Genomic DNA, 26,196 nt, shown 5'->3' on the forward strand with positions numbered 1-26,196 from the left:
CACACACACACACGGAGTCCTGTTCAATATGGTATGGTTGCTGGATACCTGTGTATGGGTGTGATACTTAGCATTTATGTTAAGTGCATCAAGGTACACCAGAGGGATCAGAAATAGTTCACTCGAGGATATTGTGATGTGGTAAGAAAAATAGGTAAGAAGGGTAGAGTGTCTGAGACATACACATGAGGAAATTTTTGTGGAATGTCAGAATTATGTTGAGAGGTACATACTTTAATAACAAGAGAAGTAAGATTTATTGTGTTTTGGAGACTTAAATTTGTCTGGGAGAAGGGGGCACTGGGATGAACTAAGAAGAACTAGAATTTTAAATAGCAAGTTTTTGAGATGAGAAGAAAGAGATCGTTTTTATCTAAGCAAAAATAAAAATAAATGCAAAAGAATTTGTGTAGGTATGGCTGTGGAGATTAGCATGGTGACATGTCAGTCAGAGTGTAGAGTTGATGTGGGAAATAAATGGCTGCAAGAGAAGGGAGAGGATGGTGTGTCTGCTGGGAAGAGGTGATACTGTGTTTCTACTATCAGCTCCTATTGCCGCCCTCCTCTCATAGCAGACTGTGCTTGGTGAGAAGCCCTGGTCCAGGGCATGATAAGTGCTTGGGAGAGCTGAATCATAAAGAGTATTAGTAGAAATGGCAAGAAGAGATTTTATTTTGCAGCCTCCTCAAATCCACTGAAGCAGGAAGATGGGGAAATGCCACCATCAACTTAGACACCAAGAGTTGTTCGTATCTACACACAACCCGGATCTGTGGGTCTTTGAATTATCTAAGAAACACAGCTGCTTCGTGGCTCTGATAATCAAAATCACTAAACTGTTCAACACGAACATATTAAAATAGAACTATTACTTCTTCCCAGTTTTCTCTGTAAAATATGATTCTGAAGACTTCTAATTATTTGAGAAAATTGGCATAATTCTATTTCAATCTGCATGTATTCTCTGCACACGGCAGATAAGACAGCACAGTGGCATTGGGTTAGTAAAGTTATATCAGGCCATTCTAAACTTTGAAAAAACAAATATTTTCTCATTTTCCACTCTTCACAAATGAAGTTGGTTGAAGATCTGCACGAGGATTCAAAAAATGAAAAACACTGAAAATTTAACACTAATGTTTATATTTGGTTCAAATTCAACACACACCACTACTTATATTACACACATGACAGATTCAACTGTTAAAGGGTTTCCTTCTTTTGGAACTTGACAACATAAATTTAAAAGTAGGTTGGGCAAACCCTTGTATACATAATATCACAAAGATGCTTATTCAAAAAATCATGCAATATTTAATTAGTAAGTTCTCGATTTTATATAAGTAGAAAACAAGTAAAATTCTGAGCTCAATACGGGCTTCTGTCCCTTTCCATTGTATATAAGTGTGTTTGTGTGTATGTGTTCATGTGTGTGCAGGTATATGCATGTGTGAAAGTCAGCATGAGTTGTTGTCCCTTGGGAACTTTCCATCTTGTATACATTATGATCTCTCTCACAGGGACTGGGGCTCACTGAGTAGGTGATGCTGGCTGGCCAGTAGGCCACAAGCACCCCTCTGTCTCTGCTGGAATTTCTAGCACATGCCACAACACCTAGATCCTCTTTACATGAGTATTGGGTATGGTCCTCATCTTTGCATAGTCAACACTCTCCCATGGAGCTCTTCTTACCTCCACCTGGTTTAAATTAAAGTTCTAGTCAACTTTCTCTAGTGTTCATGCCTTGACTATCTCTAGATGTTTCCAATTGTGATTTGGTTTCCTAATGATATTTCTGCATGAATTGTTTTGTAGGTATTTTTGTTTATTTCTGATATATACTGTATAGTGTTACCTAAGATTGTATGGAAAGAAAATATATACAAACTATTTTCATTCTTTTGTTTTCTTGTAAATTCTTTGAGTTACCTTCATAATGGTAGCACAGAGTCAACAATTATTTTTGTGGACCGAGCAATTTGATGTTTATTTTCTGTAAGTAAGACATCCTTCCATACTATATAAACATATCCAGTACTCTGAGTGCCACCAAAACTTCCAACTATCCCCAAATAATTCTCATAACACAAGGATTTAATTCAAAATCAATCATCACATTTAGGCATCTTGTTAATTGTTGGTCTCCTTTAATTGGAAATATTACTTCTGTATTTTCTTAACTTTTATAGGCAATTCTGAAGATTTAGTGTTCATTATTTTATAATTATATAGTACCTTTCTGACTGTTGCTTTTCCAGAGTGAGATTTAATGCATGCATTTCTGGTAAGGTATATCATAAGTAATACCATATTGTTATTGCAAAACATTCAGGACATGTGATTTTGAGTTGCTCCATTACTCTCAATTACTTGGATTGCTAGATTAAGCAAAATTTGTTTCTTTTTAAAACATCTCTATTTCTATTTATATGTGTGTACCTGTGTGTATACATACTACAGTATGTGTTGGTATCTGGGAAGCCAGGAGGAATTTCAGGTTCTCTAGAGCTGGAGTTACAGGTAGTTGTCAACTGCCCATTGTGGAAGGTAGGAGCTGAACTGTGATCCTCTGGAAGATCAGCAAGTGCTCTTAAGTGCTGAAGCATCTCTCCAGTTCTGTTCCCTACAGCATGCTATCCTGCAGATACAGTACCCAGTGATGAGACTGTCTCTCTTTAATTGGAAGCAATTATTCTATGGCCAGAAGTTTGCTGCCCCACAAATGATAGCAGTCATCTCAGGATGGTGATGAAGGTGGGGATTCATAAAATAAGGGCTTTTCCAGGATCTTGCTGTAGCAGACCTGGAAACACTATAAACCAAATCACAGCCTGGTCAAATATTAAATGTGTCCCTCTTGCCCTGCCCCAACTCCTCCCCTACTTAAACTCATATTCACATTAATAATCAGAAAGAATGGCTAAAGTTAAGCCATTTGCCTTCAGGGTATAGATTTCTTAACATTTTACTATATAATTTCCCCCTTCTCTGAACATAATCTATTTAGGAGACTGTTTGACAAGTCAAGAAACATAATTTTCCCTCTGGAAGTCTCTATTTTGTTGTGTTGTTCAGATTCCTTGGGGAAAGGCCACCCTCTGGCCTACAAATCACTCACAGTTATGGTTAAGTTAAAATAGAATCAGAAACCATGATCTGGGACTGCATCTATGGCTCAAAGGTAGAGCACAAAGGCCTAGTTCAATCCCCAGCACATGTGACTGACTTCCTGCTACATTACAGAGACTTCACACTTATGCACTTGCTATTCTCATTGATTTCTTTCTAGAAAAAAAAACTGAATAATCTCATCTCTATATACTACATATCACTTTTATCTTTTGTTTTTCTTAAAAATCATCACAGCAGTTTTCATAAAAAGAATCTGAAACACATTCTAAGCTCTAATTTTTGTAGATTAATAAAATACTCACTTTTGCAGACTATAATATTGTTGATAAGAACACATAATTTAAGACTGATTATAGATGTATTTCTTTCAAAACAGAAAGCAGAAACCATTTTATAAAGCCTGTATCATAGCAGTTTCTTTTCCTACAAGATTAAAGGTTATTTTCATATCCAGCAAATAACAGGTATTAAGGAAATTTATTTTGCAGATGAGTTCTCCATTAGGTGTCTCACACAATTATGCTATGTTTTGTAAATGTCATTGGCGGAGAGCAAGACATCCACTTACAGATATTCAGTCTGCTTTATACTTAAAATGATGTTTCGATATATGCCCTTATGGTATATTATAGTAACATGTGCAACATCCCAGTATAACTGGCTTATGATACAGCTACTAGACTTAATTTAAAAATTATTGAAGACCTACTCTTTCAAATTAGGTGGATAATATGTATCAAATACTAGCCATGAATTTCTGCCTTTAAAACATTCAAGACCTTTCAGTGTGAAGAGTGTCATCTACAGACAAAATGATCCGCTGCAGTCTTGCAAGCACAGCAAAATCCTTGCTATGTGGCCCGGGGTGAAAAGTCACTCATTACTAGTCACACAGCAAATGTCTGCCAGGAATAATGGGTTTACAGGAAGCAGGGCAACCACAGATCTAATTTTAATGAAACCCAAGACACAATCTAAGATGACAGAGTTTGAAGTCTGAAGGTAGTCTTTTGAAGCTGGAGATGTTTAGAAAAGTTAAGGTTTGTTTTCTTTAAAATTTGTATTTTTCTATAATTGTTCTATTTTCTTAGCAAACAGTTATATTTTTAGTGGGAAATATTTGAGGGGTCTATAGAAATTATAAAATTTTCCAAAGGGTAACTTTGATATATATTATGTTGCACTTGTATATTAAAGTCAAGGTAATTAAATAGTCTGCATAGTTATTGTGTAAAATAATAGCAAATATTGTTAAATAAGATTATGAGATACTATAATCAAAAAACCTGGAAACATAAAAAGGCGCAGATTACATGAAATCAATCAAAATCAATTAATTTTAGGGATTAATAGGTGTGTATGCTTATTATAAAGAGAAATTGTGATCTATAAGTCCCAAATGTGACTAAGAAGGGTCATTTAGTGTGGGATGGTACGTGGCACCCTGCATTCCTGAAGGAACATGGACCTCAGTGTGAAAAAATTTAACTCCTGTGCTTTCCAACACTTCTGTTATCTTCCAAAAATAAAAGTTTGACACTGTCTCACCCAGTCACACAGAGGACAAATTAGCATTTGGAAAGCAGCACAGAGGCAATTACTGCCTTGTATTTCTTGGCAATAAAGCTTGTGGGCAGGGTGTGATCTGTAAAAGTCATGCCTTAGTCACCCCATAGGGTGAATCTGTGCTTGTGTCCTGTGGATCTCGGAGCCTGTGCTCAAAAATACAAATGGTAGACAACACACACAATGTTCAACCAAGCAATCGCCATGCTAAGAATTAAAATAAACTTTCTTATTATATAAATGATAATTCTATGAGATATTAAACTGTCAATGGCTAAAACAAATTACTGAAATAGAAAGCAATGAAATGTTTGGATTTTTAGACCATTTCTCAATTTCTTCTGCTTTGTACACTTTGGACTAAAAGAAACATAAATTAGTAGCTGAATGAAAAAAATTTAAAATCATTTATTCTTGATTAAACATCAATTTTCAAGGTTAATTATAAGGAATAGAATGAAACCATATGAAAGGATATTTAAAGTCATTGTTGGAGTTCTGTCAGTTAGTTTGCATAGAATGTTGGCTTACACACGTTACACAGGAAATGGCCATCAATTTGAAGAAGAAACAGTCATGAGGCTGGAGACCTTACCTTCATCACCTGCATAGGCCAGAATGGACCGAGCTCGGATCTGTTTCCCTTCTGTGGTTTTCCCTGAGCAGGTGTGCGAACAGGAGGACCATGTGGACCATGCCGTGAGCACACAGTCCTTTGGGCATGGGGCATCGCAGGCCACAGGAATGGGAAAGATGGCATCTCTGCATAGCTGTCTGTCCACTTCTTCTCCTAGGAACCATATGAACACCAACATTAATCATTATTACGTCTATGCCAAATGAATAAGACAGGTGACCAGATGAATTAGAATATTTCCCATTAACTCTTAATTAAAAAACAAAGTGAAGAGAAGGAATAGTTGTTATGGTGAAATGTTAAAAGAATATCAGAAAAATACAAACATGAAAACAGATGCATAAAGCTCTAAATAAATGGGGTTTCCCTAATTATCAGAGGCAAAGGCATAGAAATCAACATATTACTGAAAGTATTTTTACCCTAAAGTATCTTCCCATAAGTAATTTTTACATTTAAAATATTAATATGCAATAAAGAGCATTAGGAAATTATGTTGCCCTCCATATTCAGAGATAAACTATGCTTTACAGTGACAGATAGCTATAGCATGTGTCAGTGTTTTCATGAATCAACTCACAGAAGTGATGATAAATGTTATTATTGTTTCCACCAGAGAGGAGTTTTTATACAACTAGCCACCTTTCTCTTTCTTAAGAACCCTTTCCACTCTGCAGAAGTAGGCAGGAAAGGCAAAGAGTAGAACAGAATCACCATGCCAGTTCTTAAGATGGCCACATGGGAAGAGGGAGCACTGAAGACAGGACAGAGCATGTGCAGAAGTAAGCAAGTCACCCAAATGCTTTAGAGTCATTGACAGTTTCAGTGGGTCCTTAGGTAGAGAGCTGTTTCTTTATAGCAAACAACACTTCAAATAACACTCTCTCCCTTTGCCCCAAAACTCTAGATGCTGCTACATAGCCAACACATATGGTTTGAATATGAAATGCTCCCCACAGGCTCATTTCTAAATGACTGGCCCCCAGAGGGTGGTGCTCCTTTGGGAAAACCTGGGGATTTTAGGAGATGGCCCCTGACTTGAGTAATTGTGTGACGTGGGGAGAGACATGTCTTTGGGGTCATTTTCAGCAGTTCTTCTCCGCTTCCTCTCTAGCATAAAGTGGATAGCCCCTTTCTCGTGGTATTCTGCCTCATCATCAGCCCTGAACCAATGCAACCAAGGAGCATGGATTTAAATCAAAGCCAGGAACCCAAAGAAACAATACTTATACTTCACTTCTAGTTCTTTACCAGGTATTTTGTCACAGTGATGAGAAAGGTAACTAAGACAATGTTTGTTAATGTCTTATGAGTGAATGACATGAGATAAACAAAAGGCCAGAGCAAAGAAAGTATTATCGTTAATAAATAACAAGGAGAAGCAAGAAGACTGTGAGAAACATGGATAACAGGAGATGTCTGTCACAAAGTTGTAACTCTGTTGGATTGGTTACAAATGTGCTCCTGGGTTACACTGAGTAGAACAAAACAACTTATCATGTAAGCCGTTGAAAATCTTTCTGCTGTTTGCTGTGTAACATATCCACAATCCTGGATGATCTTATAAAAATTATGAGTGTTTATTCTGGCTAAATGGGAATCTGTCTGGACAGGTCACACCTGAGGAAACCCATTGGACAGGTAGTCATATGCTGATCCCAGATTAGGCTTCAGGTCTCCTGAAAAGAAACATAAAATGGTCTCAGCATCTGCCTCTTTGTCTCTGTTTCTGTTTCTCTGTCTCTCTGTCTCTGTCTCTCTCTCTGCCTGTGTGTGTGTGTGTTGGTATGTATAGCATTAGAGGGACTGTAAGGTATATGACTTGGGAGATGATTGGAGGGAGAAGATAAAAAGTGGAATTATGTCATTATATTTTAAGTACCTTTTCCAAAAAGACAGAAAAGAAATCTCATAATTAAGGGACAAATTATAGTGTTGTAGCAATATATATATATATATATATATATATATATAGCTATATATATATACTATTTTGTATTCTATAAGTGAAAATTAAAAATGTGTTGGGGGACAAAGAATAATGAGTAACAGTTGCCCAATATCCAGAGATTTCAAAAAATACATTTAAATTTAGATTGCAAGCATAACACAATTGTATGGTACATCTAAGTCAGTTCTTGAGGTAAATTTTTAATTTTAAATTCTTACACAGGAAAAGGTGTGCCTAAAATAAATTATCTGAAGACAGAAATACCATTTATAATACATTAACATCAGTGAATGAGTTTTTCCTGTATATATTTCTATAAATTTATCAAATTTCAAAATATAGAGTCATTATGTTTGTGTAATAAATATACAAATAAAATGGGCAAAAAAATTGTGAGTATTGTATTAGACATTCAGAGGAGAAAGGTCCCTTACTGTGCTGTTCTTGACAACTATTCCACCAACAAATCCCAACTAATTTTCTCTGGTTGAAGGCTGGGAACAATGTTGTGTTGCACACTGCTTTAGACATGTCTTTGAAAAGTGGGACGGAAAATTAGAAGTAAATTGGAAATGTGCTAACATGTTGATAACTACTGTTTTGATGGGCCTTTTACGTTAGAAAAAAATCAGAAGTCAATTGAAGTGTATTTATAGCCACTACTTTGTAAGATCCTAAATCATCAGACTTCTTCACTATTTATAGCCACTGCTTTGTAAGATCCTAAATCACCAGACTTCACTAGTAGAAGAAGTTCATTAGAATTACAATAAGGCAGCAAGGCCTCATTCTTTAAAGTGGGGCTGGGGCAACCTGTCCACACATAATGGGGCCCAAACCATGTGGGGTCTAGGGCAGCCTGGCCACACAATGTGCCCAGGCCACAAAGCTGCCATGGTGGGCAGCACCAGGTTTCAGGAAAAGCTGTAAGTTGACACCACCCACGGAGGACCAACTTCTGAAAAGCACCTGACAGTCCAGCCATTAGATAAGATTGCATAGGACCACCAGATGTCCCTGAGTCCAGGATTCAATTTACTCTCCTTTTGCCAAGACACCTAGACAAATGCCAGGGTCCTAAACCCTGGAAGTCTCCTCACCCCAATTTCTACTATGATAAAAGCCATTCCCTGACTGGGCTTGGCACTCTCTGCTCTCAACCGTTCCATCTCAAGAGATGGAGAGTGCAAATCTAAGCCTGAATAAAGGCTCTTTGCTTTTACATATAGGGCTTGGTCTTCTAGTTGGTTTTAGGGGGACTCCGTGATCTGGGCATAACATTTCAACTAGCTGCAAAGTTTGGCATATAACCCAATAAGACAATATGATTAATAGGTAGATACATAAATGTTAAGTAGAGTAGAAAATCATTATTGTGTGATCAGGCAGTTAACAGTTTATGTTTTATAATTTATATAGTAATAATAACAATAATAACTTTTTAAATTAAATTGGACTTTTTCTTAGTCAAGGGAATATCTTTATTGTTACATCTCTCCTCTCTCCTTTCTTGTCCTGTGGAATGATAGGAAACTTTGAAAATGCAGATGATAGTTAACAAATGTGACAATTCATGTCTTTTCCAAAGTTTCCAAACATCTCACTCAGAAAGATATAACTCTGCAGTAACTGGGAGCTCATGCCAAGAATACTGTAATGGCTTAAGTAAAATGCTGTAGGTCCCTGAGTGGCTGTAGCAGGCAGCAGTCCTGAGATCATGCAGCAGGACCCCTAAGTGGTGGCAGGCAGTGGGCCATGAGATGGTGCCCAGGTCCCCAAAGTGGCAGCAGGAACGGGCTGCGAGTCCCAAGAGCATCCAGTCCCAGGCAGGGATGGTGCAATTCTCCAAGTGGCTGCAGTGGGCCATGAGGAGCAGTGAGTCCCAGGCAGGGAGCCGCATGGTGGGTGAGAGACCTCAATGGGGAAGCCTCTTTCACGGAGAGACACAGACAGATGGGCAAGCCATGAGACCATGCCACAGGTCTCCAAAGGTGGCTGGTCCCAGGCAGGGAGCCTTGTGGCAGGAGAGAGACAGAGACATGGATAGGCATGCCATGGAGATTGAGGTTGGATATTTATTTATTGGGTTATGGAAAGAAAAGGGGAGAAGGGGAGGAGAGAGAGAGAGAGAAACACACAGAGAGAAACAGAGAGGGGGAAGGGGAGAAGTGGGGAGAAGAGAGACAGAGACAGAATCTGCCTCTGAAAAAGAGAGAGAGAGAGAGAGAGAGAGAGAGAGAGAGAGAGAGAGAGAGAGAGAGAGAGAGAGAGAGAGAGTAGAGGGAAAGGGAAGGGACTTGGGCTTCATGGCTGCAAGCAGGAAGAAAGATCTGCTTGCCTCAGAGGACAGAGGATGCGGGAGTGAGCAGGGCTTGTCTCTTAAAGGGACAGGACAGATCATTAGAAATACTATTATAATAGACCTACTGGCTTGAGGGATGGTTTTCTGTTTGTTAAAGTGTAAACCAAAGAGATATGTAAAATGACCATGTTTCAAGTTGTCCTTACCTTATATCAGCCAGTTCCTTATCATGTTTTGCTTAGGGAAGGTTTTTGTTTAATTTTTCTGTCTAGGTATATTCTTCAATATAAACATCATACCTTAATTTTTAGTGGAATCATGCACACTAATTCATGTGTGATTTCTGAAAATCCATGATTCTGGAGTATACATTACACTCTTCTAATTTGCCAGATAGGATTTTATTCTTAGTTCTCTTATTCCTAAGCTGTTACTGTCTGGTATTCATGTAATGATCTGTCCTGTCCTTTTAAGAGATAAGCCCCTCCCACTCCCCCATCAGCTGAGGCAGGCAGATCTTCCTTCCTGCTTGCAACCTGAGTTTTTCCTTTTCTGTCTCTCCCCCAGGAGGCAGCTTCTGCCCCTCTCCATTCTCCCCACTTCTCCCCTTACCCCATCTCTGTTTCTCTCTGTTCTTCCCCTTCTCCCCTTATGCCCTCTCCCCTTCCCTTCCATAACCCACTAAATAAATATCCAACCTCACTGTGCATGGTAAGCTTATCCATCCATGTCTCTGTCTCTCACCCACTGCATGACTCCCTGCCTGGGACCAGCCACCTTTGGAGACCTGTGGCATGGTCTCACGGCATGCCCATCTGTCTGTTTTTCCTCATGGTCTTGTGTGCCATTTTTGCCTGGGACTGGCTGCTCTTGGGACCCCCTGCCCACTGCTTGCCCCTGCTTGGGGATCTGCAGCATGTTCTCAAAGCCCACTACCCAATGCAGTCACTTAGGAACCTGCAGCATTTTACTTAATCCATTACAATTTACAGTGAAGCTTTTATTTAAATAGTCTGAGGATTTCATATGTGCATATATGTGTTTTCATGAAACCCATTATCTATTCCAGTATCAACAATTCCTCCCCTATGTCACCAACCAGCAACGCGTTTCTTATCAGAAGTCACAAGTATTGTACAGTAAATGTACAGCTAAGAGATTCATAAAGGCAGACCCACAAATGCACAACTTATGAGGCACCCTGTTTTGCAGAGCCTGTGGGGACAATTGTTTTTTGGATAGGTCGCTGTCAATTCTGTAAAATCTTGTGAAGTCACAGTGTTTCTCCCTTATTACCTGCTAGCAGACCACATAGAAATGTCTAAAGAAGACAGGTACTGAGCAGGAAGGCAGCATGCCCCACCTTTGCTAACAAACAAATCTGGGTATCGCCAAAGCTGGTTATCACAACAGAGATTGGATGAGGAGACCGGATGGATATAAGATTCAGGGATGTTTAGCAACTTTATATAACGGTTTGGAATGTTAAGTGTTTTCCCTTGAATGCTGGCTCCTTCCTGGTGTTGTCACCTATTCTGGAGTGCTGCTTCATCAGGTTCTACCTGACCTTTTTGTGATTTTGATAGGTGTATCATTGTTGTCTTTGCTATGGAAATGTCCAGCTGTGACTGCAAAAGCTAAAATCCTTGTGGGGATCACCCTTTCACTTCACCTTTTCCCCTCATCTGAAAAATAAAGAACCTGCAGAGGTAACGTGCTTGTGCTTTTTTTTTTTTTTTTTTTTTTTAAAAAAAAAAAAAAAAAAAAAAACAGACCTTCAGGTCTTCACTTGCAGTAGACATATTATGAGCCCCGAGGGGGTACTGAGGATGGTACTCAAGGCCCCCTAAATAGATTCAACAGAGGAATCTATTTAGTGATATCAGAATATAGGACCAACTACTGAGGCATGAGTGGTAGCCTCTCAGGAGCCATATCAATGAAAAAAAACCCCGACTTTCCTCTCCCTAGCAATCATCAGTTGTTGAAAGATCCTTAGCAAGGGTTGAAACTTGATGACCAGCTCTCCAATCTGTGCAAAGATTTGTGTTCCTTTGATGTTGGGTAGACTGAATGCACACAGTCCCATCCCTTGTGAGCTTATGGAAGCCTATGCTCTTGACACAATTACTAACTTCCCCTTTCTTTTCACAAGCAAATACCACCATCGAAACAGGAATTTTGCAATTTCTCTTTACTTTTGTAACGGCTTGAATGAGAAATGTCCCCCATACTCTCAGGCATTGGAGTGTTGGAGGCCCTTCTGTCTATGTGTTTCTTTCATTGGTTAATAAAGGAACTGCCTTGGCCTGTTGATAGGGCAGAACTTAGGTAGGCAGTGAAGATGAAACTGTAGGCTGGGAGGAAGAAGGGCAGACTCAGAGATGCCATGGATCCACTGCCAGAGTAAGACATGCTGCCAAAACTTAGCTGGTAAGCCACTGCCATGTGGCGATACACAGATTACTAGAAATGGGTTAAATTTAGATGTAAGAGTTAGCCAATAAGATGCTAGAACTAATTGGGTCAAGCAATGTTTTAATGTGTGACTATTTTGGTTCTGGGAAGCCTGGATGAAAAAGCAGATCCTCCTCCTACATTGGAGTACTGCCCCCCAGTTGATGGTGCTGTTTGAGAGGCTTAGGTGGCCCGACCTTACTGGAGGAAGTATGTCTCTTAGGACAGATTTTGAGATTTTTAAAGACTTTTTACTCTTGGTTCATTCTCTCTGTTTTACACTTATGGTTCAACAGTAAGCCCACAGGAATCCACTCCTGTCACCAAGGACTAAGCTCCACCTTCACTCCCTCATCATGGTCTCTAATACCCTGGAACTGCAAGCCTAAAGAGGCCATGTCTTCTATAAGTTGCCTTGGTTATGCTATCTTTATAGCAATACAAAAGTAACTAATTTGATTTTGTATGAAAATTTTTGTTAATTTTCCAGATGACTGCCAAAATTCAGTCTTTATTGATCATATACCCTCACAGTAACTGGCATAAATTTTTATTAATGGCTGCAAGAACCTGTTAGTGAGATTAAATAAGTGGTCATGACACTTACCACTTTCTGATACTTATTTTATGTGTATGCAGGTTTGGGGAGTGCAAAAATGCCATGTTGTGAGTGTGGAGGTAGAAATAAATAAACAACTTTTTTGGAGCCAGCCTTCTTCTAGTGTATGGAGCCCGAGGAACTGAATTTGAGTCTTCAAACTTGGCACATACGGTTTTTATACATTAAGTCATCTTGAGCACCCATCTTTCTTGTTTCCTTATACTGTAAATCTATAGCTGGCACATAGTAGAAAAATAATATTTTGTGTATAAAATAAATAAATGAATGAACATTGTATTAAGCAAACAAACATTTTGGATATAGATTAAATACTATATATGGATTTAAGAACTGCATTTGTTCAGTTTTCATGCATTCCAGCAGTCTACGACCCTACCAAACTGTACTCATTGGGAAGCCTTGTATAAATCCTCTGTTGGCTGGAAATGTAGCCTTTCTTTCTTTTAACCAGAATGTGCACTTACAACAGATCCTCAGGTGGCTTACACACATAAAATCTAAGAAATATTGCCCTAGGATTTATCTATGTTTGTTGTCTGCTGGTTTGAGCAATATCAGACTTTCTCTTTAAAGGGCAACCACATAAATTGAATTTTATACTTTGTAATTCTTGCTTTTCTGGGGGACATGGTTTATACTACTTTTCATACAGAGAATAAACACAGATGAAAACTGTACCTTAAAAATTACTAGATGTCCATTCTGTCTAATAAATGTTGTATATATTCATCTTGGCTAAGTCTCAGACAAACATGTAGACATAGGTATCAATATTTTCTAAAACTTATTTTTAAATTTAATTTTTAGTGACAAATATTGAACCCAAGGCCTTGTACATGCTCAGTACATGCTATGACACTGAGCTCTACTCCCAGATCAAATGTCCTTTTTTAACTTTAAGGGAAATTGAGAGTTATAAATCTTTGATATTTGTGTCAAACAACAGAAGCTTGACTAAAGTGATAGAGACAGTAACCAGTATCCCAGTCTTTTAAACTGTATATTGCAAAGAAGAACCAAACCACAAAAGTAGTTGATGGATGAGGTTTGTCTACAAAGAAGTCAACAAATTGGTACTCTTGAGTTGCTTCTCAAAAACGTGGTGTATGGTGCCAGCTACACACTTCCTCCGTACAGACGCAGTGCTAACCTTTCTTTGGTTATGTAAGTATATTGGGCTTGTGTCCACTGAACAGACAATAATGCACCTGTGAGGGTTGAGAATCATTCAAATCTTTGGCTTTGTTTTGATGAGAGCTTTAATCAATGTGGCTTATTGTAACCTTTAGGGGCTTTATTATTTCAAAGTCAAATTCCCAACATCTAGGGCTAAGTCATGTGTGAATCACTAGTTAAAAGAAATAAATGTAAAAAAAAAAAAAATCCAAGACCAGTAACAAGTAAATAGTAAAATGTGTCTCTGCTTTTCACCTGCAGTTTCATATCTGAAGCACCTTGAGACTGTGGAGTGCCATTTTTACTTTATTTGTGAGAAGTGGATTGAAAATAAGGTCACACAAAAACAGGCAAAAACAATTTTCTCCTTCATAGTCTTAGAACTTGTTTCTTAATTATGTTTGCTTTAGTGGGGTAAGTATAGTTTTGCATGACATAACTTCAGAGATTATATAGATATGAATATGCATATAGCCAAAGATCACTTAGAATATGTATTTCTGAATAAGAAACGGAAATTTTTCTGCTGAGAACTTTGGGAATGCACCTTTTTCATCTTGAGGCCCTCTAACTATGGCACATTCAGATATTCCCCATGGGACCTTTTGAGGCTCTGCTTATGTGAATTTAAATCCAGGACATGTGTGATGATGACTCTTGTGGTGGATGAAATTCTGCAGCTGGTGCTGATATGAGCTAGCACATTCGTTTCTTTTCTTTAGTTACTCTGAATACAGTATTTTAGTGAGACCCTTATGATGACATTTAAAACGTTATATGTTCTCCTTTGTATAGTAAAAGGAGAATATACTCACTTTGGATACAGATTTAACATATAAATAATTTCAAAGAATTGTTTACATTTACATAACTCCTTGTATATACCTACAAAACTCAGGATTTTTTCTAACCTTGCAAACTCATATGTTTTACAGAAAACATAGAACACAGAACTCAATTTTTAATTTAGATCTTTAACCTATACTTAATGTTGAAGGCTAATTTAAATGTGTTTGTGAGATTCTATGAAAGAAATTGACCCACAAAATTGAATTGGTATGCTTATTAATTTTTGTAAGCTGAAGTTGAGCTATAAATGCTCAAGTTGATATCTATAGATTCAGTTTTTAAATCACAATTGTAATTTTAAGAGTATATTTTAATTATTGAACAATAATGAAAACAAGAGACCTGCTTATGTGGAAGGTAAGGAAGCTTATAATGCCTCAACCCTTCACAAAGAACTACAAGCAACTACAGAATACTGAGTTGAAGAAATAACCTCCCCCAGGGATGAGCCATACGAATTGGTTGTCCCAGACCAAATTTTCAGCCCTGAGAACATTCATAAAAGTAACACTATACAAAGTGAGCAGATTATTTAGGAATATATAGGTATATATGCATACAGAAGTGTCTACTTATATACAAATGTAACCTAAAAAGCAGAGGCAATGAATTTAAAAGAGAGAAAGGAGCAGTGTACAGTAGGGTTTAGAGGGATGAAATAGAAGGGAAAATGATGCAAATATGTTATAATCTTAAAAATTATGTTCTCATAATCAATTTTTGCATTTTTCCATAAATCGAAACATGTATTATGACATCTTTAGCTAAATCTGCAAATACTCTGTGTCTAGTCTCTTTTAATGAAGATTCCAAACTGTTCCATAAAATTCCAAACTATTTTTTTCTATTCTACTGCATTTCCTATCACTAGTAAAAGACTTGTACATCTGCTTGAAATAATAATATTAAAAATTCAAGAAGTTTCCAATGGAAATAAAGCAAAATAGAAATAGAGATTTAACATAGATTTTCTTCCTTTGTTAAAGCACATACCAGAAACTTATCACATTAATTTTCACAGATCTTAAAAAATATAAAAGATAAAACATTGCTTGTCAAAGCTTTGAAAATATTAAAATCAAGACTGAAAAAATAAAACACTAAGCTCATAATGAACTAAGTTTTAACTATATGCTAGCATGTATGTCTTAGCATTGTTCCTTACAGGATTGCCAAATTATTCTAATTTGCCTTTTTAATTCTTTAAATTTTTTTTTCCAGTTTATTTATTTTTTATTAAAAATTGCCATCTCCTCCCCTCCTCCTCCCCCTTCCCTCCCCTCCCCTCCACCCACACCCCCACTCCCTCCCTCTTGAGGCCAAACAGCCATCAGGGTTCTCTACCCTATGTTGAGTCCAAGGTCCTCCTAACTCCCCCCAGGTCCAGGAAGGTGAGCAACCAAACTGACAAGGCTCACACAGAGCCCGTCCATGTCGTAGAGACCAAGCCCATCGCCATTGTCCTTGGCTCCTCGGTCAGCCTCCACCATCAGCCACCCTCAGAGAGTCCGATTTGGTCGCATGTTCCATCAGTCCCATTCCAAGTGGACTTGGTGGTCTCCCATTAGTTCTGTCCTGCCGTCTCAGTGGGTGAACGCATCCCTCATGGTTCTGACTTTCTTTCTCATGATCTCTCTCCATCCAGGCCCAAAAAGATGAACATGGGATGTACTCACTCATAATTGGGTTCTAGCCATTAATAAAGGACATCGAGCTTATAATTCGTAAAAATCCTAGAGAAGCTATATAAGAAGGTGAACCCAAAGAAAAACATATAGTTATCCTCCTGGATACTGGAAGTAGACAAGATTGCCGGACAAAAAATGGGAACATAGGGGTGGGGAGGGATGGGGGGAGGGGGGATGGGGCGAGAAAAGTGTGAAGTGGAGGATGGGAAGAGCTTGGGAGAATAGGATGGTTGGGATATAGGAAGGGTGGATATGGGAACAAGGAATTATATATCTTACTTAAGGGAGACATTCTAGGGTTGGCAGAGGCTTGACTCTAGAGGGGTTCCCAGGTGTCCAGGAAGACGCCCCCAGCTAGGTCCTTGGGCAGCTGAGGAGAGGGTGCCAGAAATGTCCAGATCCTATTGCCATACTCATGAATATCTTGCATATCACCATAGAACCTTCACCTGGCATTGGATGGAGAAAATGACAGAGCCCCACATAGGAGCACCGGACTGAGCTCCCAAAGTTCTGATGAGGAGCGGATGGAGAGAGATCATGACAAATTTTTTTTTTGTGTGTGTGTTTGGGTGTTTTGCTTCAATGTATGTTTAATGTCCACAGAGACCTGAGCAGGGTGTCTGGACCTTGTCACTGGAGTGACACACAGTTGTGAGCCACCATTTGGGTGCTGGTGATTGAAATTGGGGGCTATGGAAGAGCATTGCACACTCTTAACCACTAAGGCATCTCGGCAGAACCGAGATGTATATTTTGTGGTATATATCTTGGCTTACACTGTATGTCTGTGTAAAGCATCTCTACTTACTATTAAAGTTCACTAATATAATGAAGCTGAAATAGAAAACAGAAAAGAGATCTTAGACAGAGTGAAAGTAGATGCAAATGTTACCTGGGAAAACCAGCTCTGTGGTGAGTCCTTAGCATTATAGTTTGAGAACTAGATTTGTCTAATTAGTCTCGACAAACTACAGCAACTCTGAGAAACATCACTGGGTTATGTTTAAAGCTTTTGGCTACCAAATAAATATGTAAAGTCATACTGACATTGTGAATATGTATATTTACATATTTATTTGGTAGCCAAAAGTTTAAAAATTAAGATAATGGCCTCATATTTGCATTATCTTTTTTAAAAAGACATTTTCTTATTGCCTCAATTAAACTCTCTGCAACTCACTGCAAATTTGGTAAGTTCAGAATCAGGCTACTGAGGAGATTTTTATTCTATGTTTGCTCATCCATACACCAGTTAGACTATGAGAAACTTTTACTTAGGTGCTTGCCTTACTCTGAGTCTTCAGATCTGGCTATGTACTTGGTTCAGAAAATGTCACTTTGGGGTTTCACAGCAAATGCTTGTGAAATGAGGAGAAATGGGTCTGAAATCTTCTGTTACACATTTCTTTACTAACAAACAAACAAACCCTCCTCAATGGTGTCTGTTCTAATCCAAAATATGAGTTCATTAGGACCTGGCAAATTAGGCCTTAACATTTACCTTCCTCAGACTAAACTCTGACTTTCTTCTCTGCATTCTAAGCCCCTTAGGATCTCCTGTGCCAGCAGTGAGAGGACAGTGGCACAGTTCTACACTGCCACCCTCAGCAGTCGGAGGAGTTTACTTAGGGGTTTACTTAGGGTTTACAGACCTTGACTTAAGCTAAAATGGGATTTGTGACTTCTGAGAAGACGTTCAGGATGAATCATCTTAAGAAGCAGTGTTGAAGATTTGTCAATTATATTTTAGTATAGGCTTAAGCCTAAAGATTTTGGAAGGAGTGAGGCTCAGAAGAAAGGAAGACTCATACAGAATGAGTCTGTGAGCTTATTTCAGACCAAGTTTCCCCTTATTGTTTTCATGGTAGTCATATACAGGATTCTGATGGGGTTTGAACTTTATCTTATTACTGGATTGCTGCTGAGGAGTGTGTGACAGGTCTATAGTTCATAAGGTAAAAGTGTAGCCTCCATATGCAGGAAAGTAGGTGTCTTTTTCTTTGCTGTAAATAGTGGTTTTGGTTCTCAGGTGATGTCTGGGAAAGGAAATCAGGCCATGACCATTAAGGCCTGAATGTCCATTAAGCCTAGTTCATTAGGACCTTGACATAGATATCTCTATATTATGAAAGGAATTCTATTCTATTTCTGTAGCAGGAAGCCTTACAGCAAATGTTAATTGTGCTGGAATTCTTGCTTTTCATTTTGATATGTGTTTGAATCATTCTCTGGGATGAAGGTTCTTTCCACCCATATTTTCTGTTTGAGCATTTGTTTTAAAACATAACTGAAAATTCTTTCTTCCATTGAAATCTATGTAATTCTCAAAGCTACTTACCAGTATTAAATCCTAGAAACTATCTTTCTCAGAGTGGAGAATTATCCCTTCTAAACGGTATCAAGTAAAGTAAAAAGGGCCTTGGTTTCCCATCTCCATGAGATGTGGAGGTGCCTAACGTCCTTGTGTTGTGATGTACAAACACAGATGGCCCATAGAGCAAAGCATTGAAACTCGAGAACATCTCATTCTGAGAGGCAGAATCCATTCATCACATCTCCCTGCAGGGCTCTGCCTCGCCTTGCCACTAGCCTGCTCTTGTACTTAAAACACTCTTCGTCTTTCGTTTCTGTCAGTTTGACTTCAGTCTCTCTCCAATGTAACTGTATAAAACACACCGTGTAATATTGGAGCAAGTTTTCACTTGACAACTTCTTTATGTAATTCACGACATGAAAAGTATCTCTAGCTTTCTTTTTCTCCAATTATATATTTACCTATTGTTATTTAAATATCTTTAACCCACTTAATTTCTTCAAATATTACTTCAAGTGACTTTTCTCCCATCTTTACTTTCTGTTCTAACATTCCCACAATTACATCTTCTCTGTCACTTTTCTCAATTTTGTTAATATTTCAAATCCCTGGCCAAGTTTTCATTCTTTCAAGACTGCAGGAAACGAGTCATGAGTCTCTGAATCCGGTGTTCCCACTTCCTGTTGTCATCTGTTCAACTCCCATTCACCTATTCCAGGCTTCAATTTAATCATTATGAGCTTCTTCTTTTTTTGAGTTAGAATCTATGCTAATCGAGTGTAGTAAATAATGTGACTCATGAATAAATGCTGAATGCTGAGTCCTAAATGGAATTTAAATAGAATTTTCTTCTTGAATTTAAGTCACCTATGATATCATTTGGTCCCTTAGTACGCAAGATATACCAATCATAGCCGACCTTTCTAAGAACTCCTATGTTAGAGAGGAAAAAAGTGATCTGATCTGAAAGTCTGGGTGTGGTGGTACCATGACTTTCCTATTGCTCTCTAGATTTTTAGTGCATGATTTCTATGTACTTTACCTTATGGGAAGACTGAAAACCCATGTCTTTTGGAAAAAGAAGTGGGGCAGGTTTCTTTATTTATATTAACTGAAGATAACACTTAATCTTCTGTTCTTGTCTACTGTGACTCTGTCTTAGTTAATATTATGGACTTAGTTAATATTTTTAGTGACTAAAATGTATCCTGACTCAGGTTTTCTCTCATGGCTTTCATATGTTGTAAAGAAAAGTTTTCTAACTAAGGAGAACTACACATTTTTTCAAAAATAGGAATAAATTGTTAGAAAGAAATTAGGAGATATGCTGGATTAGTAAAGTGGAGGTGCTAGGTTGTCCTCCAAGTTCTAGTACTATGTAGCACTTTGGGTAACTTTTCTGTACCACTCACCATTTACTTCCTATTGAACATACCTGAAGTCCAATTAGAGAGCTATTGGCTGATACCAAGGTACATTTGCCAGGACAGTAGGCAGAATCAGAGAGATGCTATGTATCTGCCAAAGGAGACAGACACTGGACCCTTACCATTAAGCCACAACCTTGTACCAATACACAGATTAATAGAAATGGGTTAATTTAATATGTAAGAGTTAGGTACTATGAAATGTGAGGTAACTGGCCAAGCAGTATTGTAATTAATATAGTTTCTGTGTGATTATTCAGTTCTGGACCGCCAGGAAACAAAAGAACAGTCTCTGACTACAAAATCATGCCTCAAAATGCTTCATATGTATTTGGGACTAACTTGCATGGCCAGACACACATTTTGGGTCAAAGTGATTGTATGTCAGGTGATTGTATGCCCACTCATGTTTAGGAGGAAAGTAGGTGAGATCATGCTTACCTTTTAGCACCCCTCCTTGGGAGAGTAGCTGGATTGGGTCTGCTAGGTGTGCACAAGCAGGAAAGCATGTTGGATTCCTGGCACCATACATGGATATATTTCTCCGCTGCCCAGCATGCTGCATGACAGATTTAGCTTTTACTAAGACTAAGAGGGTTTATATACTACATGGTGCTTCTCAGATTAAGATGTAAGCACTGCTCCCACCAAGCAGTCCCAGAGTTGCCGGAAACTGTCTGCCATATTGAAAGGCCAAGAGAGGCAGAGCCAACATCCAGGGCTGCCGTGACCGTGCTTACCATTTTAAAATGTTCCTTGTCATAAAAGCATTTCAGATACACAGTAGGACAGATTCAGACATAAAATACCTCTGAAAGAGACACAGTATGTTTAAAAATGTACATTGGCTTGGAAGAGAGAGGAAAAAGAATATAGACAGTTATAAAAAGAAGTAAATTGTTTTAAAAATAAGACAAAGTCTTTAAGGAGACAGTAAAAGTAATATAAAAGAGGAAAGATAGTAATCAATTAAAGGAGTAGAGACTAAAAAAAAGCCATATAAAGATGGAAAATACACAGAGGGTCTGGATTATGTTTATTATTGTGATTTCTTTGAATTTTTTGACTGCAGAGAGAAAATTGATTCTGTAGGCTGCTAAGTTAAATAACATAAAAGTATCTTGACTTAAATTTGACTCTAAGGATATGTTATTTTGAAAAAAAGATTCTGATTTTGTTTCAAGAGAAGATGAGAACTTGTGGAATCCTTCAAGGCTGATGTGGTTTGATGGAACAAGATCCCAAGCAAGGTCTCTATGAACCCTAAAAATACTTCATCCAACAAATAGCAGGGAGCAGTTTGGAGAAAACTACACCCAAATTCCCCAAAATGATTATTTATAAATGTTTGTTTTCATTTAAAGGTGGTTTATTATAAGTTATTTATGGCCACAATAAATTTCTAATAAAAATAAGGGAGATATGATATAGAGATGATTACTTTGCACTTGTATGGATCTTGGTCTTGTGATACAAATTTAAGGTCATATATATATATATATATTCATATATATATATTCATATATATATTCATATATATATATTCATATATATATATATTCATATATATATATTCATATATATATATTCTCTTCTTGTTTAAGGTATTATGTTTAGACAGATCATTTAAAAATGTAATATATAGATCCTCCCGTCTTTGGGGCCACAAAATCCCACAGCTCAGCCTGTTTGGGCTCTGGGGACCTGGTATTGAGTGCACCCAGGCCGGTGGGAGGTCCCCTCCTTCATTTGACTGCCCAGAGCAAGGTAGGCCTTTGTCTGAGAGCTGCTTAGCCTGCAAGGGGACCTGACAGTCTGCAGGAGGATCCATTGTTCTTTGGGGTGAGTGAGGAGTGAGTGCCCGAACCGCGGCAGCTGCCCGGAGAGGGACCACCGACTCTCCACAACTCCCCCTGCCACCAGCACACTTCCTGCTCTTCCTGCAGGGGTTATTCTCCCCGGATACCGCCTCTCTCTCCCTGTCCCTTCCCAGCTTGCACCCAGAATCCTCCCCCCCTCCCCCTTCCTCATCCTCCCATCTTTGGGGCCACAAAATCCCACAGCTCAGCCTGTTTGGGCTCTGGGGACCTGGAATTGAGTGCACCCAGGCCGGTGAGAGGTCCCTTCCTTCATTTGACTGCCCGGAGCAAGGTAGGCCTTTGTCTGAGAGCTGCTTAGCCTACAAGGGGACCTAACAGTCTGCAGGAGGATCCATCGTTCTTTGGGGAAGAGATGGGCAGGCGCCAATGCAGGAGCTCCTCCAACAACATGAAAGGCAACATGACATCACCACAAGCCAGACATCCCGAAACAACAAGAATTGAACACCCTACCCCAGAAGATATAGAAGAAACCGACATTAAACAGTACTTTATGAAAATAATAGAGGACCTTAAACAGGAGGTAAAAAACTGCCATAAAGAAATGGAGATGACAAACAAAAAGGTAGACGAAATAAATAAATCTCTCAAAGATACCCAAGAAAAACAAGAAAAAGCAATCAAACAGGTAAGGGAAACAGTACAAGACCTGATAAATGAAATGGAGGTATTGAAGAAAACACAATCTGAGGGACGACTGGAAATGGAAACTCTGAGTAAACGAACAGAAACTTCAGAGACAAGTATTTCCAACCGAATACAAGAGATGGAAGAAAGAATCTCAGACTCTGAAGATACTATAGAGGAAATAAACTCACAGATTAAAGAACTAAACAAATCTAACAAATTCTTAACACAAAACATTCAGGAAATCTGGGACACCATGAAAAGACCAAACCTAAGAATAATTGGGGTAGAAGAAGGAGAAGAATTACAACTCAAAGGCCCAGAAAACATATTCAACAAAATTATAGAAGAAAACTTCCCCAACCTAAAGAAGGATGTGCCTATGAAGGTACAAGAAGCCTACAGAACACCAAATAGACTGGATCAAAAGAAAGCATCCCCACGCCATATAATAATCAAAACACAAAACATACAGAATAAAGAACAGATATTAAGAGCTGCAAAGGGAAAAGGTCAAGTAACATATAAAGGGAAACCTATCAGAATTACACCTGATTTCTCAATGGAAACCATGAAAGCCAGAAGAGCTTGGATAGATGTGCTACAGACACTTAGGGAACATGGATGCAAGCCTAGACTATTATACCCAGCAAAGCTTGCATTCACCATTGATGGAGAAAACAAGATATTCCAGGACAAAAACAGATTTAAACAATACGCAGCCACAAATCCAGCCTTGCAGAAAGTAATAGAAGGAAAATCACAAACCAAGGAGTCCAACAACGCCGACAATAACTCAAGCATCTAGCGACCCTTCACCAGCACAACTAGAAGAAGGGAAACACACAAACTCTACTACTAAAAATGACTGAAGTTAACAACCACTGGTCATTAATATCACTTAATATCAATGGACTCAATTCACCCATAAAAAGGCACAGGCTAAGAGACTGGATACGAAAACAGAATCCAACATTTTGCTGTTTACAAGAAACACACCTCAACCACAAAGACAGGCACCTACTCAGAGTAAAGGGTTGGGAAAAGGTTTATCAAGCAAATGGCCCTAAGAAACAAGCGGGTGTGGCCATACTAATTTCCAACAAAGTTGACTTCAAACTAAAATCAATCAGAAGAGATGGAAAGGGACACTTTATACTCATAACAGGAAAAATCCTTCAGAATGAAGTCTCAATCCTGAATATCTATGCCCCTAATATAAAAGCTCCCACTTATGTAAAAGAAACACTTCTAGAACTCAAGGCAGCCATCAAACCACACACACTAATAGTTGGAGACTTCAACACTCCTCTCTCACCAATGGACAGGTCAATCAGACAGAAACCTAACAGAGAATTGAAAGACTTAATGGAGGTAATGAACCAAATGGACTTAACAGACATCTATAGAACATTCCACCCAAATAGGAAAGAATATACCTTCTTCTCTGCGGCTCATGGAACCTTTTCGAAAATTGACCATATATTTGGTAACAAAGCAAACTTCCACAGTTACAAAAAAATATTAGTAACCACCTGTGTCTTATCGGATCACCATGGATTAAAATTAGAATTCAACAACAATGCTACCCCCAGAAGGCCCACAAACTCATGGAAACTGAACAGTCAACTACTGATCCACACCTGGGTCAAGGAAGAAATAAAGAAAGAAATTAAAGTCTTTCTTGAATTTAACGAAAACAAAGACACAACATACTCAAACCTATGGGACACAATGAAAGCAGTGCTAAGAGGAAAGTTCATAGCACTAAGTGCCCACTTAAAGAAAACGGAGAAAGCACTCATTGGTGACTTAACAGCACACCTGAAAGCTCTGGAAAAAAAAGAAGCAGACTCACCTAGGAGAAGTAGAAGACTGGAAATAATCAAACTGAGGGCAGAAATCAACAAAATAGAAACACAGAAAACAATCCAAAGAATCAATGAAACAAGAAGCTGGTTCTTGGAGAAAATCAACAAGATTGACAAACCCTTAGCCAAACTAATCAAACGGCAGAGGGAGAACACGCAAATTAACAAGATCAGAAATGAAAAGGGGGACATAACCACAGACACAGAGGAAATTCAGAAAATCATTAGATCTTACTACAAAAGCCTGTATGCCACAAAATTGGAAAATGTAAAAGAAATGGACAGTTTTTTAGATAAATACCATATACCAAAGTTAAACCAGGACCAGGTAAATGCTCTAAATCGTCCTGTTAGTCGCGAAGAATTAGAAACTGTTATCAGAAACCTCCCTACCAAAAAGAGCCCAGGACCAGATGGTTTCAATGCGGAATTCTACCAGAACTTCCAAGAAGACCTAATACCTATACTCCTTAAGGTATTTCATAATATAGAAACACAAGAGTCACTGCCAAATTCCTTCTATGAAGCTACAGTTACCCTGATACCTAAACCACACAAAGACTCAACCAAGAAAGAGAATTACAGGCCAATCTCACTCATGAACATTGACGCAAAAATTCTCAATAAAATACTGGCAAACCGAATCCAAGAACACATTAGAAAAATTATCCATTACGATCAAGTAGGCTTCATCCCAGAGATGCAGGGCTGGTTCAACATACGAAAATCTATTAATGTAATCCATCATATAAACAAACTGAAGGAAAAAAACCATATGGTCATCTCATTAGATGCTGAAAAAGCATTTGACAAAATTCAGCACCCTTTTATGATAAAGGTCTTGGAGAGATTAGGGATACAAGGGTCATTCCTAAATATAATAAAAGCTATTTACAGCAAGCCGACAGCTAACATCAAATTAAACGGAGAGAAACTCAAGGCTATCCCACTAAATTCAGGAACACGACAAGGCTGTCCACTCTCTCCTTATCTCTTCAATATAGTGCTTGAAGTTCTAGCAATAGCAATAAGACAACATAAGGGAATCAAGGGGATTCAATTTGGAAAGGAAGAAGTTAAACTTTCATTATTTGCAGATGATATGATAGTATACATAAGCGACCCCAAAAACTCCACCAAAGAACTCCTACAGCTGATAAACTCCTTCAGTAACGTGGCAGGATACAAGATCAACTCCAAAAAATCAGTCGCCCTCCTATACACAAAGGATAAGGAAGCAGAGAGGGAAATCAGAGAAGTATCACCTTTCACAATAGCCACAAATAGCATAAGATATCTGGGAGTATCGCTAACCAAGGAAGTGAAGGATTTATTTGACAAGAACTTTAAGTCTTTGAAGAAAGAAATTGAAGAGGATACCAGAAAATGGAAGGATCTCCCCTGCTCGTGGATTGGGAGGATCAACATAGTAAAAATGGCAATTCTACCAAAAGCAATCTATAGATTCAATGCAATCCCAATCAAGGTCCCATTAAAATTCTTCACAGAGATTGAGAGGACAATAATCAACTTTATATGGAAAAACAAGAAACCCAGGATAGCCAAAAAAATCTTATACAATAAAGGTACTTCTGGAGGCATTACCATCCCTGACTTCAAACTCTATTACAAAGCTACAGTATTGAAAACGGCTTGGTATTGGCATAATAACAGAGAAGTTGACCAATGGAATC

At 38.4% G+C, this 26,196-nt stretch overlaps 1 protein-coding gene across 1 annotated transcript in view; it reads right to left on the minus strand.

Annotated features, from left to right (window-relative positions):
- Positions 1 to 26,196, minus strand: part of Thsd7a (thrombospondin type 1 domain containing 7A) — a 427,159-nt gene that overhangs the window by 87,566 nt on the left and 313,397 nt on the right. Inside the window, exon 7 of the mRNA XM_038319827.1 lies at positions 5,294 to 5,488. Coding sequence (XP_038175755.1) covers positions 5,294 to 5,488 — 195 coding nt within the window. The remainder of the gene's footprint in view (positions 1 to 5,293; positions 5,489 to 26,196) is intronic.

This window comes from Arvicola amphibius, chromosome 2 (assembly GCF_903992535.2).
Source record: "Arvicola amphibius chromosome 2, mArvAmp1.2, whole genome shotgun sequence".
NCBI lineage: Eukaryota > Metazoa > Chordata > Mammalia > Rodentia > Cricetidae > Arvicola > Arvicola amphibius.